At 33.5% G+C, this 14,560-nt stretch overlaps 1 protein-coding gene across 9 annotated transcripts; it reads right to left on the reverse strand.

Annotated features, from left to right (window-relative positions):
• Window positions 1-1,029: 1,029 nt before the first annotated feature.
• LOC101506989 (uncharacterized) lies at window positions 1,030-12,368 on the reverse strand. Of its 9 annotated transcripts, XM_073370526.1 has the most exons (9): window positions 12,167-12,368; window positions 11,883-11,959; window positions 11,682-11,782; window positions 9,559-9,851; window positions 8,284-8,382; window positions 7,024-7,469; window positions 2,396-2,581; window positions 1,629-1,736; window positions 1,030-1,391 (listed from the first exon to the last, which is right to left on the reverse strand). In XM_073370526.1, the coding sequence occupies exons 4-9, from the start codon at window positions 9,605-9,607 to the stop codon at window positions 1,143-1,145; spliced, it is 1,137 nt and encodes a 378-aa protein (XP_073226627.1). In that variant the 5' UTR covers window positions 9,608-9,851; window positions 11,682-11,782; window positions 11,883-11,959; window positions 12,167-12,368; the 3' UTR covers window positions 1,030-1,142. The 9 variants fall into 9 exon arrangements, with proteins under 9 accessions (XP_073226627.1, XP_073226631.1, XP_073226626.1 ...); XM_073370530.1 differs by lacking the exon at window positions 11,682-11,782 and having other exon boundaries at window positions 9,599-9,851; XM_073370525.1 differs by lacking the exon at window positions 11,682-11,782.
• Window positions 12,369-14,560: the final 2,192 nt, after the last annotated feature.

Here is a 14,560-nt window from a genome sequence, read left to right on the forward strand (position 1 = left end):
GTTTTACTAGATCTATTTTTTTTATTCAATCCACTCTCCTACTTCACTTTATTTCTTATGTTTTCTTTTTCTCCATATTCTAGTTTTTGCAATTGAAACATCATTCTTTATATTAGGAATTCTCATCCTCGTAATATGATGACCCATTTCACCGATAAGTCTCTCTTTTCTTCTCCTCTCTTTATCTCTTACTACATTTCTCTCGTTTATGACTTTTTCGGTAGAAAACTAAAAAAATGTAACAAAGTCATGAAATAAATAAAATAAAAAAACCATGCAATTCATTTATTTTTTTGGGTACATCGTTTACTTTTTTATTACAATATAATTATAAATTTAAAGAGTTCTTCAAAAAAATTAACAAACTTCATGAGTATAACTAGTAATCATTTACGGTTTATAATTTGGCATCAAAAGTAAATTTAATTTTATAAATTTTGTCAGATGAATAAGATGAAATTTTTTTGGGAGTTATTTTGGCTAAAAAATTAAAGAAATTGAGTCCAGCTCTATTCGTGCATGTCTTTGTTGATTTTGTGTTTTATGTGATAGTGAATTAGTATATAAATAGTAAATTACTAGGAACGGTTAAGCTACTTAAAATAGTGTCTTAAAATAAGCTACAATTTTGTGAGAAAAATTTGTTTATAAATTAAATTATTGACGCTATCAAATAGTACCAAATACTTCATTTGAAAGAAGAAAAATAAAAAATATTTGAAAAACTGATACATATAATCTTAAATTTAAATTAAATACACCAACTTTTCAAAAAAAATATTATATATTAGTGTGGCAGTTTATTTTAATAAAGGCAGCAGTTATTATTATTAGAAGCAGTCGCTGCTATGAGCGGCAGTCTTTCTCCAGAAAACTTCAATAAATTTCAGTTGTTATTCATCTATGTATCTATTTTGGTACCAATTCTAACACATATTAACTATCAATTCATGTTTGCCTAAACAACAAAAAAAACTATGAATTTATGTAATATTCCATGACTATCTAATTTATCTATGTCTTCATAAATAAGATATAAAAATTCTATTCAAAATTTCATTTCTTTATTGATCAATATAACTAAACACATGTAATTTAAATATGCTACACAAGTGTCTTAGTAATTTATACTATACATTACATTAAAGTAATTCGAAATCCGATAACAATTTGTTCAGTTCAACCATTTCATCATCTGTCCAATCACCTTTCCAAACTTCATATTCAGATGGGGTGAGTTCTACACCATTTCCATCTGGGACTTCAAAGGACGTATTACAGTAAAGCTTTAGAGATGGATTATTTCTGGATAAAAAATGTATGCATCTTAAAGTCGTTTCTTGTACATGCGAAGTTAACTGTCGTTCCTGAAATGAAATAAGGAACTCCACCTGAATCCAACCGATCCAAAAATTAGTATATACAGAAAGCACTGAAGTCAGTATTATATCGAATCAGGAATATCATACATGCATGCACAAGCTAGTTGTATCGTGCTTCGTTTAATCAACAAGCTTTTGTTTTAGAGTTTGGAGGGAAGGAAAGGGACAGGAGCTTAACCCTTTCATTATGCCTACCTAAAGAGGAAGTCTAAACCATAGTATAATAATAAAAAATAAAGTACTTACATGATTGGAGGTAAGAAGTGTAGAAACAGATGCTAGTTTTGAAAGTGAGAGTAGCATGATAACAAGAATATCTTCATTTGAAGAACTTGATATCAGCTCTAGACCAATCTGCATCAAATCAATCATCACATAAGAAAACTGAAATATGAGATAGTTCCAAGAAATAGACAGAAAAAAAAAAAGTTAAAAGTTTGTGTTTATTGTAAAATAAAAAACTTTTGTTATGCTATTTGACACCAATATTGAATTTGAACACTAATCTTGAGGCACACATGAGGAGTCCATTTGGTGCAAAAAATGTTTAAATTCATCACCACAGTAAATTGGGAAAATGATAATTTACTTTTTATCAAAAAAGTTTATACTTTTTCGAACATTTAAACTTTTGTCCTATCAAATTGTTTATTTATAATAAAGGCAGCAACACAGAAAATATAGTTTCATCACCCACCAACTAGCAGACCTGGTTAAACTGAACTAGATGAAGCATTATTAATAGAGGTAACTTCTTTGCAATTTGTTATATGGTTCAGGTCAGTGCAGTGTCAAGAAGTGTTTATATTAAAGTGGAAAACAATTTCACACTTAAAAAGTGCTTTAGGTCATTTAGGGGCCTGTTCTAGTCACTCACTACCTTCATGCACTTAATTTGCCCCATATTAATAACTTAAAAAGTGCTTTAGGTCAATTAGGGGCCTGTTCTAGTCACTACCTTCATGCACTAAATAGAAAATGCATATGTCAAAGCATAAAAACTAGGCAACAACCTTATACGCTTTCTTTGCAACTGAATATGAGCACTTGAATTTTGCAAAAACTCGTGCTGCAGCTGACTTTATAGGCAACGATACTGCAGGTGAATTCATCATGTTAAACAGCATCTCCAATGTAATACATGCAAAATCATCTGATATCTCACAAAAGCAACCGGTAGCAAACAATGATGCTCTTACCTGTAAAAACCCAATACAATATATCATTATGCATTTTGTTGAAAATATATTTATATTTATTACATATCATGTAAATAGGGATAATATCTTCCATATTTATTTTTGTATTTATTGCCTTGAGCCTATATAAAACAGACTCCGTTGTGTAGTTCAGACACACGGTTTCACCATATGTCTCTCTCATTTTCTCTTATTCAACATGGTATCTAGAGCCTATTAAGAGAGACAACCCTATACCGTGATTACCCCGGGACCCACTGTCCTTCGGTGAGATTTTTTTTTCGGTAAACCGTGTCTCAATTCCGGTTTACCCTTTCTTTGTCGCTTTTCATTCATTTTTTTTTCCAGCAAATCAGTCCACTGTTCATCGCGCGGTACTGTTCATCGGGAAAAAAAAAAAAAAAGAAAAACCATATTCCGCCACTTTTTCGCTGCTGGTTTTTAGGTAACTACTTATTGATTATGGCTACTTATAAAGATTTTCTTCGGTGGAGAGAGTATTGTCAGAACTCGAGTTCCGCTGTTCTTATTGATTATGGCTACTTATGAAGATTTTCTTTGGTGGTTAGAGTATTGTCAAAACTCGAGTTCCGTTGTTTCAACTGCACAAAGTGGTAAGTCACTTGTTTGCATCTCACTTTCTCATAGCCCATGGATTCTCGATTCTGGTGCATCTGATCACATTACTGGTAATAAGACTCTTTTCTCCCCTCTCAACATCTGGTTATTTACCTAGGATAGTCTCAGCCAATGGTTCCCAAACACAGTCTCAAGGGATTGGCACTGTCCAAATCCTCCCTACTCTGTTAGTTAAATCTGTCCTTTATGTGCCTGGATGCCCATTTAATTTAATTTCTATCAGTCGATTGACTCGTTCTCATGACTGTGTTGTCACATTTACTAATTGCAATGTTACTTTGCAAGACCGAATATCAGGACGACAAATTGGTGTCGGATGTGAGTCTAATGGTCTTTATTATCTCTCAAACCCATCAACAGCGTGCCCTACCACATATTCTCCTCTTACTATACATGCTCAGTTAGGTCATCCGAGTCTTCCCAAACTTCAACAATTAGTACCTAATCTAACCAAAATATCTAGCTTAAATTGTGAGTCGTGTCAATTAGGGAAACACACTCGTAGTCATTTCACTGATCGAGCTAATAAACGAGCTTCCTCCCCATTTGCTTTAGTTCACTCAGATGTTTGGGGTCCCTCTCGTACTATTTCCACACTTGAGTCTAGATATTTTGTTACCTTTATCGATGATTTTTCCCGTTGTACGTGGTTATTTTTAATGAAAAATAGGTCTGAATTATTTTCTATTTTTGAACAATTTTATAAGGAAATTAAAACTCAATTTGGTGTATCCATTCGCACTTTGCGCAGTGATAATGCCCGTGAATATTTGTCCCATCAATTTCAAAATTTTATGACCTCTAACGGCATTCTTCATCAAACATCTTGTGCTCATACACCTCAACAAAATGGGGTAGCCGAACGCAAAAATCGGCACCTTATTGAAACCACTCGTACTCTCCTTCTTCATGGTAATGTACCATCTCGCTTTTGGGGCGATGCTGTTCTAACGGCGTGCTATCTTATAAATCGCATGCCTTCGTCTGCTCTTGATAACAAAGTCCCTCACTCGATCCTCTTTCCTGGTACCCCTCTTCACTCACTTCCTCCTCGGGTCTTCGGATCTACATGTTTTGTCCACAATCTCACTCCTGGTCTTGACAAACTTTCAGCTCGATCATTAAAATGTGTCTTTCTGGGTTATCATCGGTCCCAAAAAGGTTATCGTTGTTATTCTCCTACTCTTCGACGATATCTCATATCGGTTGATGTCACATTTTTTGAGTCTGTTACATACTATGAGTCGCTTCCTGATCCTTTGTCTGCAACTATTCCTCTGGACCTACCAAAGTCTATTTCACCTTCTCTTTTACCATTAGAGCCTATTACGTATGCCCCACCTGAGACACCTCCTGTGGCCCCTCCCACTGTCCCACTTGAGACTCCTCTTGTTGATCCTCCAACTGTACAACCTCTTCAGACATATCGTCGTCGTCAACCACCATCGGTTGTACATGTCCCTACACCTGTTCTTGATACCGAGGTCACTCCAGACGCTCCTTCACCGCCACCTCCTTCTTTATCGGATCCGACCCTTGATATTCCTATTGCTATTCGTAAAGGTATACGTCCTACTCGTAACCCATCCCCTCATTACATTGGCTTGAGTTACCATCGTCTTTCTCCTTTGCATTATACTTGTTTGTCTTCCCTGTCTTCTGTTTCTATTCCTAAATCTCCAGGTGAAGCTTTATCTCACCCAGAGTGGAGACAAGCAATGATTGACGAGATGTGTGCACTTCAGAGTAGTGGTACATGGGAATTGGTTCCTTTACCGTCGGGAAAGTCTTTAGTAGGATGTCGTTGGCTTTATACGGTGAAAGTTGGTCCTGATGGTAAGATTGATCGTTTTAAAGCTCGTTTGGTAGCAAAAGGGTACACTCAAGTTTTTGGCCTCGATTACAGTGATACTTTCTCCCCTGTGGCTAAGATGGCCTCTGTTAGACTACTCCTCTCTATTGCAGCCATCAGACATTGGTCTCTACATCAACTTGACATTAAAAATGCTTTTTTGCATGGTGACCTTGAAGAAGAAGTGTATATGGAGCAACCACCTGGGTTTGTTGCTCAGGGGGAGTCCTCTACCATGGTTTGTCGACTTCAGAGGTCTCTCTATGGTCTTAAACAGTTTCCTCGAGCTTGGTTTGGTAGATTTAGCACAGTAGTGCAACAATTTGGCATGATTCGAAGTGAAGCTGGTCATTCTCTTTTTTATCGCCACTCAACCCAAGGGTGCATTTACTTGATTGTCTATGTAGATGATATTGTCATAATTGGTAGTGATCAACAGGGCATACTCCAATTGAAACAACATTTATCTCATCAGTTTCAAACTAAAGATCTTGGCAAGCTCCGCTACTTCTTGGGTATTGAGGTAGCCCAATCTAAGGACGGCTTAGTAATTTCACAAAGAAAATATGCTATGGATATTCTTGAAGAGACAGGTTTGTTGAATGCCAAACCGGTTGACACTCCTATGGATCCAAACGTCAAACTTCTACCTAATCATGGGGAGCCATTTTTAGATTCAGGGAGATACAGAAGATTGGTTGGTAAATTAAACTACCTCACAATCACCCGTCCAGACATTTCTTTTGCAGTCAGTGTGGTAAGTCAATTCTTAAATTCTCCTTGTCAAGAATACTGAGATGTTGTGATACGAATCTTGAAATACATTAAAGGTGCTCCACGAAAAGGTCTAATTTATGAAAACAGAGGACATACTCAGATAGTTGGTTATTCAGATGCCGATTGGGCAGGCTCACCCATTGATAGGCGATCCACTTCTGGGTATTGTGTACTTGTTGGAGGAAACTTAATATCTTGGAAGAGTAAGAAACAAAGTGTAGTTGCAAGATCTAGCGCTGAAGCTGAATACAGGGCTATGGCATTAGTGACCTGTGAGCTCATTTGGTTGAAACAGTTACTCAAAGAGCTTCAATTTGAAGAGGCAACACAAATGACATTAATATGTGATAATCAAGCAGCATTGCACATTGCCTCTAATCCAGTTTTTCATGAGAGGACCAAACATATTGAGATAGATTGTCACTTTGTAAGGGAGAAGATCGAATCAGGCGACATCACCACTAGTTTTGTTAATTCCAATGATCAATTGGCAGATGTATTCACTAAGTCTCTGAGAGGTCCTCGAATCAGTTATATATGTAACAAGCTTGGTGCATATGATTTATATGCTCCAGCTTGAGGGGGAGTGTTGAAAATATATTTATATTTATTACATATCATGTAAATAGGGATAATATCTTCCATATTTATTTTTGTATTTATTGCCTTGAGCCTATATAAAACAGACTCCGTTGTGTAGTTCAGACACACGGTTTCACCATATGTCTCTCTCATTTTTTCTTATTCAACACATTTGATGCAGACAATCATTCAATCAATTAAAACATAGTGTCTACAGAGAAGTTTGGCTAAACAAGGAAGAGCTCAAGAAAAGGAAATTAGGAGAATACTCCTACGCAATCAACCTTGTCTACAAAATGAAAAATACAACACAGTATCCATTACTCGTTAATCTGCTCCAATATAACCTCATACATCAAATTAAAATTGCAGTTTATCAATTTCTATATGATTGCATAATTTTTTTAAATACAAAGAAAAAAAATGACCTGCAATTTAAAGTGAGTAAGTGACACAATGATATATGTACACACATTTTTATTATTTTTTTTACTGAATATATATGCACACATAATAATGCGTAAATGGGAGATGTTATGAAGAATGATTTAGACATCTGGAACAATGCAACACTACAAGACACTAATCTTACCTCACAATAATGCGGAGAAACAAGGCTGGAAAGTATCAAGTATCGTATCTGAGCATTGTCATTGGCAAAATCAGCCCAACAACCAAACAGAATAAGAGCCAATGCCTTGGACACTGAATCTCCGTCATTGAAAACAGACTTCACCCGCTTCAACAACTCCAAGTGGTTAGCTACTCTAGCCATTGACAACAACCCTTTACACTGCTTGTGCTTCCTGTTATTGTGGTGCTTTTGCTCGATCAAGAAAACTCTGACAACAGAAAGCCTGATTTCTTTGTTACCCCCCCTGAAGGCATCAGCGAGGCGTAAGAGGATGGCATTAGCAAATAGCTCATCTTCACCTGGCACAAGGTCAAACATGGCATTGGAAACAATACCAGACTCGAGCTCTCTACTCCAATGCTGAAGGTGGGGCCCCATTTGCAATATGGCTTTGACAGGTACACCTGATGAAGAAAGAGACTCAGTGAAGAACCAAACATGACGCATGGTTACTGTTAGAATATTAGAAAATATCTTATAGTATATTTTATATTATATTAGAGTATCTTAAATTATTTATTAGGATCAATTTATAATCATAGAGATATCTTAGAATATCTTTCATTATCATTATGATTTATTCCTTATTTAGGATTAGGTCTATGTTTCTCTATAAATAGAGATCAATATTGAGTCCTTTGTAATAAAGTCAGCATTAAGCTATTATCAATAATATTCAAACCTTTATTATTTTCTCTCCTCCTTTTTCCTAAAATCCCACAACTTCAACAGTTACAAAACACAACACAGACATGAGCATGTAAACACCATTAATATCCAAAATGTAGGACACCAACATATATATTCTAATAAGATAAAATCAAATATGAGGGTAATTTATAACAGATTAATAAAAGAGGTGAAATTAGATAATTCACATAATTAAAATTAGAAGCAAAGTCCAACCAATATAAAACACACCGGCAAGAGAATATAAACATCCAGAACAGCAAACACCTGCAGCAAACCTATAAAGAGTAGGCACAATACATCTAAAAATAAAAGGTGTCCGTTCCCATCAAAAGTGTGCCACATTCTTGTCGAATCCGTGTCAGAGTAAAAAAAGTATTCTTTAAATTGGACACCTAACGGTGTCTGACACGTGTTAAACACGATACACACCTTAAACCAATGGTGTCCGTCCTATAGTTAAATTAAAAGGTATGAGAAATTAGCATAAAAAAGACAAAGAAGAAATACAATAGAATTGGTTGTGACCTGGTTTACTAGAACGGAGGCCCTTCTCAAGTTGGATGCTCCATTCCATGGCACAAGCCGCGCAAGTTGGTTCCATGGTAGATTCTCTTGTATCTAAAACTGCAAGCAAGAGATAATGAACTCAATGATTTTTTCTGACCAGCAGTTTCAAATAATTAAAAAGTAACCCCAATCCATAACCCCCTGTCTGTTGTTTGAAATTACAATTAATTACACTACCAATATATTTACTCCTTTACTATATATTTTGATAACAGATAAAAGTTAAAAGACCCATTTGAAAAAGGTTTTTATTTTAGTCGATACAACCTAACTAAATGAGGTGGTCTATTATTTAAGAAAATCTATTTATCAATAACCTGTTGTGTAATGGTAGAAAATAAAAATATTAGTTCTATAGTAAAATCAAAGAACTCCAATTGCCAGCATATGGCCCTGCATTCTTTATAATAGAATTTCCCCTTTCCAATCTCTCAGAGTCTCAGATACAGCCAAGTATGAATCCAAATGCCCGAATTTCTCTAACTTAGAATATGAAATGAACCACCATGCCCATTAATTGTCAAATCTTCAATGCCAGGTTATCTCTCTACGTTTTTAAGTTTCACCCCTTTTTTTGCATTGAGTGTTGAAAAATCAGCAATGATTGTTACAGGAAAGTTTGTTTCAGGCAACACATTCAGTGATGAAGGGAGAGTTGGATAGAGCTTGAAATGTTTGCTGTAGTGAGTTCTCAAGGACATGGGATGACTCTAGAGAAAGTAGTTGCCATTTTCTTCATAAAATTAAGAGAAGAGTGCATAAATCGTATCAACATCATAAATCTTTCCACATAATAACACAAACAATAAAGTAAATAACCCTTCAAGCTTCTATAAGCTTGCTTAATCATACGACCTCCAAGTCCTCTGTGGGATTGCTGCACAGACTGAGTCCTTTTCGGGTCTTATCCTCTGCCCTTGAACTGCTAATGAATATGTTACTCATGAACTTTGTAACATCATACATTCATCGTAACAAGCGTTCATTCATATTAACTGAAACAACTATAGCGCTTAATAATCTTTACTTATTTATTTGTTCCAAAATAGAGGTATTTAGTTACTACATTTTTTTAGTTCTCTTCCACTTTTGATATACAAAAGTTTAAAGAAAACAAAGATATGATAAGAAGAGACTATCATTCTTGTAATGATCCTTAAATCTTCAAACATATTTAGCTGAAACATGGAAAGCAAACTAATGAAATAAAAATCTCAATGAGACAGACTTAACTTCCAAAGCAAACATAAACAAGATGAAAGCAAGGCCATACAATGTCCATAACTATAGCACTGCAAATTTTAAACGCATTAATTTCATTAGAGTAGTAGTTGAATCTTTGTATCTTTGGTGTGGCCAATATAAGAGCTCTTAATCCTTGCTTGAAGCATCCTCCAAACACGACTCACACCACCTTTTTGCACAACTCATAGAGTTCAAATAGTGACTAACTTGGCACTTAGGCCTCTTTGGTTGGCACATAGGCCTACATAATTGGCACTTAGGCTCCTCCATAATCCCCGCGTCTGTGTAATCAATGAGTAACTACAAACATATTATCTTGAAAGAATTAAACATTTTCATAAGCTGATACAATATATCATTACCTTTGCACGTTAACCAAGACACTACATCACATGGAATTCTTATACAGACTTGATCATTTAGTTCTTATTTCATTTCAAAAAGGGTAGCACACATACATTTCAATAATTACACTTATCACAACGAAATATCATTTTCATGAACTTGTGAATTCCCATTAATCCCACATACTAGAGATGAATCTTTAAGGGAACAGTAAGACACACAGAATTTCTACTCACAGAGAAACATAACCAGTATACACCAAAAAAAGGGATTAAGATTCTAACATGTTATTACATCAATTTTCATGTCAAAATAGATTTTTCCTTTATAAGTATTTGAACCTTCTCTTGATTTCCAATTCAACCTTACCAATCCAATTAAGATAGAAACAGTAAGTGTTGTTTGGGAATACTCACACAACCAACAGTAACAAACTCTACCATTACAATCATATAACATACACAAATTGTTTCTTATTACCCCAAATGCTTAGAACCCTTATTCATACATATGATTTAACCTCAAAGTCAACACCACTTATGCATCTCAATTTTGTTAATGACAACAACTTATACAACCAAAACACTCAAGCACGCAAAAATAAGAAATTACATTCACAAGTAGATAACACAATTGTTCTCTTCTTTACTAATCTAACCAACACACTTATTTCTAGATTATTATTTATTCTTAGAGACATTCTAACAAACACCACACCAACAAAATGAATCTCCACTAACATGGTTACCTCTTCTAAATTACTCGATCATCCAGAATCCCTATACCTAAGGAAATCAACAAGATTATACTTTTCCCAAAATTTTAAATTTATTCTCGCACATGGCTCAACAAAACATGCAGAACTCTTAAGAACATTCAACTAAACTAAATACAATCCCAAAGACATGCAAGGGAAAGATGACTCTCTTCATTACATTGTTTCATAAATTAGGAGTTCTAGTAAGGAATGCTCACCTCAAACTAATGATCAAACCCTTCAAGATCCCTTGGTTCCCTTCTCTCTTGCGCATCAAGAGGAGGATCGTTCTTCTCTTTTCTATTCTCCTCTCTCTCAATTGTGTGTGTTTGTGAGGTAATAAGAAAATGAAGTGGGTGAGGTATGAGTGAGTATGAAGAGGGTTAGAGTGTTTCTTTTTAATTTATTGAAAATGGTGAGACTATTGTTCCAATTTTCCCCCCTCCCTTTTCCTAATCTCTCTTTTATTCCCAAGATTCAATTGGGATTTAAGTGGGCTTATAATGGTGTTCATCTAAAATTTTAATAAATTCTTAAAACACTAATAATTTAACTAAAATAACAAATTTTCATAAAATTTTCAAAGAATTCATTATATGTGGGATGTTACAAACTTTGTTTAAGATAGATAAAGGATTTGTTTCTCTCAGAATCAATTGTTATATTGTCAAAGTGCTTTATTATACTATATCACCTTCAAGTCTAATGGTTGTCACATACAACATTTTGTTGTTTGCATACAGATAGATTTGTTTTCATGTTTTGTATCATAAATTTATATCATCATAAACATACTTTGTTTTCATAAATTTATGCAGAAAATTTTCTCCCTTCCTCAAGTCTGTTATGATTTTCTACTTGTCTCAACAGTATGAAGAAAATGATAAACACTTCCTTTATAAACCTCATTGGTCAATCTTTTATGGTATCATCATCAAATGCCACATAAGCCTTCTTGTTAAAACCTCAATTTCATTGAACATCATATCAACACCACTGAAATACTCACAAAAGAAAAAACTTGAAGCTCTACCGAACTCCATAATTCCTTCGCCATAAAGTCCTCTCCTCTCCTATAAACATCAAATGTATTGCCAGCAACAAACCTCCCTATACCATTTTTCAACTAGTTTTGATCCAGCAAAATTGAGAATAGTGTGTTGTACGTGTACCATAATAAAAATGAACCACACAATGTGGTTTAACGCACCTGGTTCATATCAAAAGACACCCCAAGTCTGTTGAAGCAAGAATTTATAACCTTGACAATTCCAGATTCATCAATACCTATGAAATTGGAAGAATGGATCAGAATATTTAATAAAAAGAAGAGAACCATTAAAATCAAGAGTTTATGAAGCCTAATGTTTTTAGTGGACATTTATAATTTTATAACCAAAGTTATTTCTCCATAACAGAATTATAATAAATAAAAAAGTAGCAGCAACATAGGGCATTTGATGCAGTCTGGTTATCGTAAATCAGTTGACATACTTTTTGGCTTGGCAACAAGTAAAGTATGGTACTAATAATTTCAGCATAAATGCAATTTCTCTTTCGGATTACAACAGAAAACGCTTATAACTGTTAACGGCGGCCGACGACGACAACTCGGCAAGCGCTTTCCGGCAAGCTTATAATTTTAACGGTCAGACGAATTCGGGGGAAAAGGCAACGGCTGCGTTTTGTTAAAATGTGTTTATTTTCTGTAGTGAATGAAATGGTGATGGGCCTCTTCAAATGGAAGTGGATTGGGCTTTGTGATTAGAATTCCATTTGTTAACAATTCGAAAACCGTACCCTATACCCCCACTCTTATATTTATACACCCACAATTTTAAAAAATGTCAAATTTACCTTTGAATTTTTTTTTTTTATTTTACAAATTAAACTTTTATTTTTTCACCATCTAAAAATTTTTGGAAAATTTGGGAGTTTCACGTTTTTCAGAATATAACTTATGTACCGAAAAATGTAAGGTTTTAAATTTTTCGGTACAAAATATTTTTTTAAAATTTTAATTTTTAAATTTTTGGAAAATTTGTGTTTTTTAAGTTTTTCGGTATTTATTTTTAAGTAAATTTTCAAAAAAATTGGAGTTCAAATTTTATAGAACAAGATGTGTGCCAAAAAATTTGAAAAAAGTTTTCTGAAATATAACTTCTCAACCAGAAAACTTAGAATTTCAAGTTTTCTAGTATAGAATATTCTTTTTTGCAAAAAAAAAAAAATTAATTTTTAAACTAGTGGGAAATTTAGGAGTTTCAAGTTTTCCGGAATAAAATATTTTCTTTTTTAAATTATTTTTAAATTTTTAGAAAATTTAGGGGTTTCAAGTTTTGCGAAGCAAGATGTGTATCGAAAAACTTAAAAAAAATATTCCAGAATATAACATTTCTATCGGAATACTTAAAAAAATCTTTAAAAAAAAGAATTGACACGTATTTGTATATCAAACAACTAATGATATTGTGAGTAAAAATAAAAGCTTTTAATATTTATATAAGAGTAAAAATGTCATAACATTTATAAAGATAAGAGTATTAGAGGAGATAATTTTCTAACAATTCCTAATCATTGAGATATTAATTTCCATAGCTCTTGTGATTTGGGACGAGAAAAAAAAATGATCTATAGTTTCTAAACACCCAAAGCATAGAGCACAACATTGAGAATGTAGGTTGTTAGATGATACTTTTTTGAAGTAAAGCATATAATCTATCTTGAAAAAGTCTCCATTCACACGCAATGATCTTTGATGGTGCTTTGCAATGTCAAAGATGTTGCATGGTGAAGCCAATCTGGAATCCAAGTCCATTTATCCTCTTCATAAGGGTTGGCCCGACCTTCAATTGATAACCTAGTCTTCATTGTATCCACTATTCGGTTCAAAGTAGAGCACCGCCTTAGATTTGCACTAACATGGATTCTCATAAATTTGAACGGTGTCAATTATATGTGACAAGCCAAAAAAATAGAATTAATTTATTTGTTTGTCAATTATATGAAGCTCCTTAGAATTATTGAGACTCCATAATTATTGTTTGAAAAAATTAACTTTCAATCCATAAATGAATATGAAGCTCCTTAGAATTATTGAGACTGCACATGTTATCCCAATTTTCATCAACCAAGAATATGGTATCATTAACAAATTGCAAAATTCTAAAATGAAGAGAGGAGTTGAGTTGATAACTTGAGTAACTACCATTGTCCATAGCTCGCTAAGTTAGGATTGCAAGAGCCTGAGCAACAATAAGGAAGAGGAATGCCAAAAGATCGCCCTGTCATCTTTCACTATAACACTTGAGACTTACACTCTTCACTTATAAAATTCACAAAATGTGAGCCTTTACTTAGAGAATCCAATTACAAAACAAAATTGTTATTTACTTAGAGAATCCAAGTACAAAAACAAATTATTGTGGGAGGATAGTGGTAGAAGTTTGACTTATAATTTCAAAAGATAGAGTTCAAATCTTTTTATATAGTCAATTATAAAATGGTGATTAATACACTTTAATTAATCATTATTTATCTTTTCATTTATTTTTTTAAAACAAAAATATAAAGATTATATATTTTACTTACTAGTTTAGGCGATTAGTTAGTTGATTAAATTTGATTTATTAATTGATTAAACTTAGTTGATTAAGTTTGAAATGTGCTCTATAAATAAAGCAATTGTATCATACTAATTATTTTTATATTTTTATAAACATCAATATAAAATATTTTAAGAAACTTTTTTTAATATCAAACTTTAAAATATAGTTTTAATATAAGATAAACTTCAATTCTTTGATCACCTGATTTCTTAAAAAAAATACAAAAAGAAAACTATATTTACCCACATATATATTGAACAAAAATCAGGATCATCAAATA

Source organism: Cicer arietinum, chromosome 6, assembly GCF_000331145.2.
Source record: "Cicer arietinum cultivar CDC Frontier isolate Library 1 chromosome 6, Cicar.CDCFrontier_v2.0, whole genome shotgun sequence".
Taxonomy (NCBI): Eukaryota; Viridiplantae; Streptophyta; class Magnoliopsida; order Fabales; family Fabaceae; genus Cicer; species Cicer arietinum.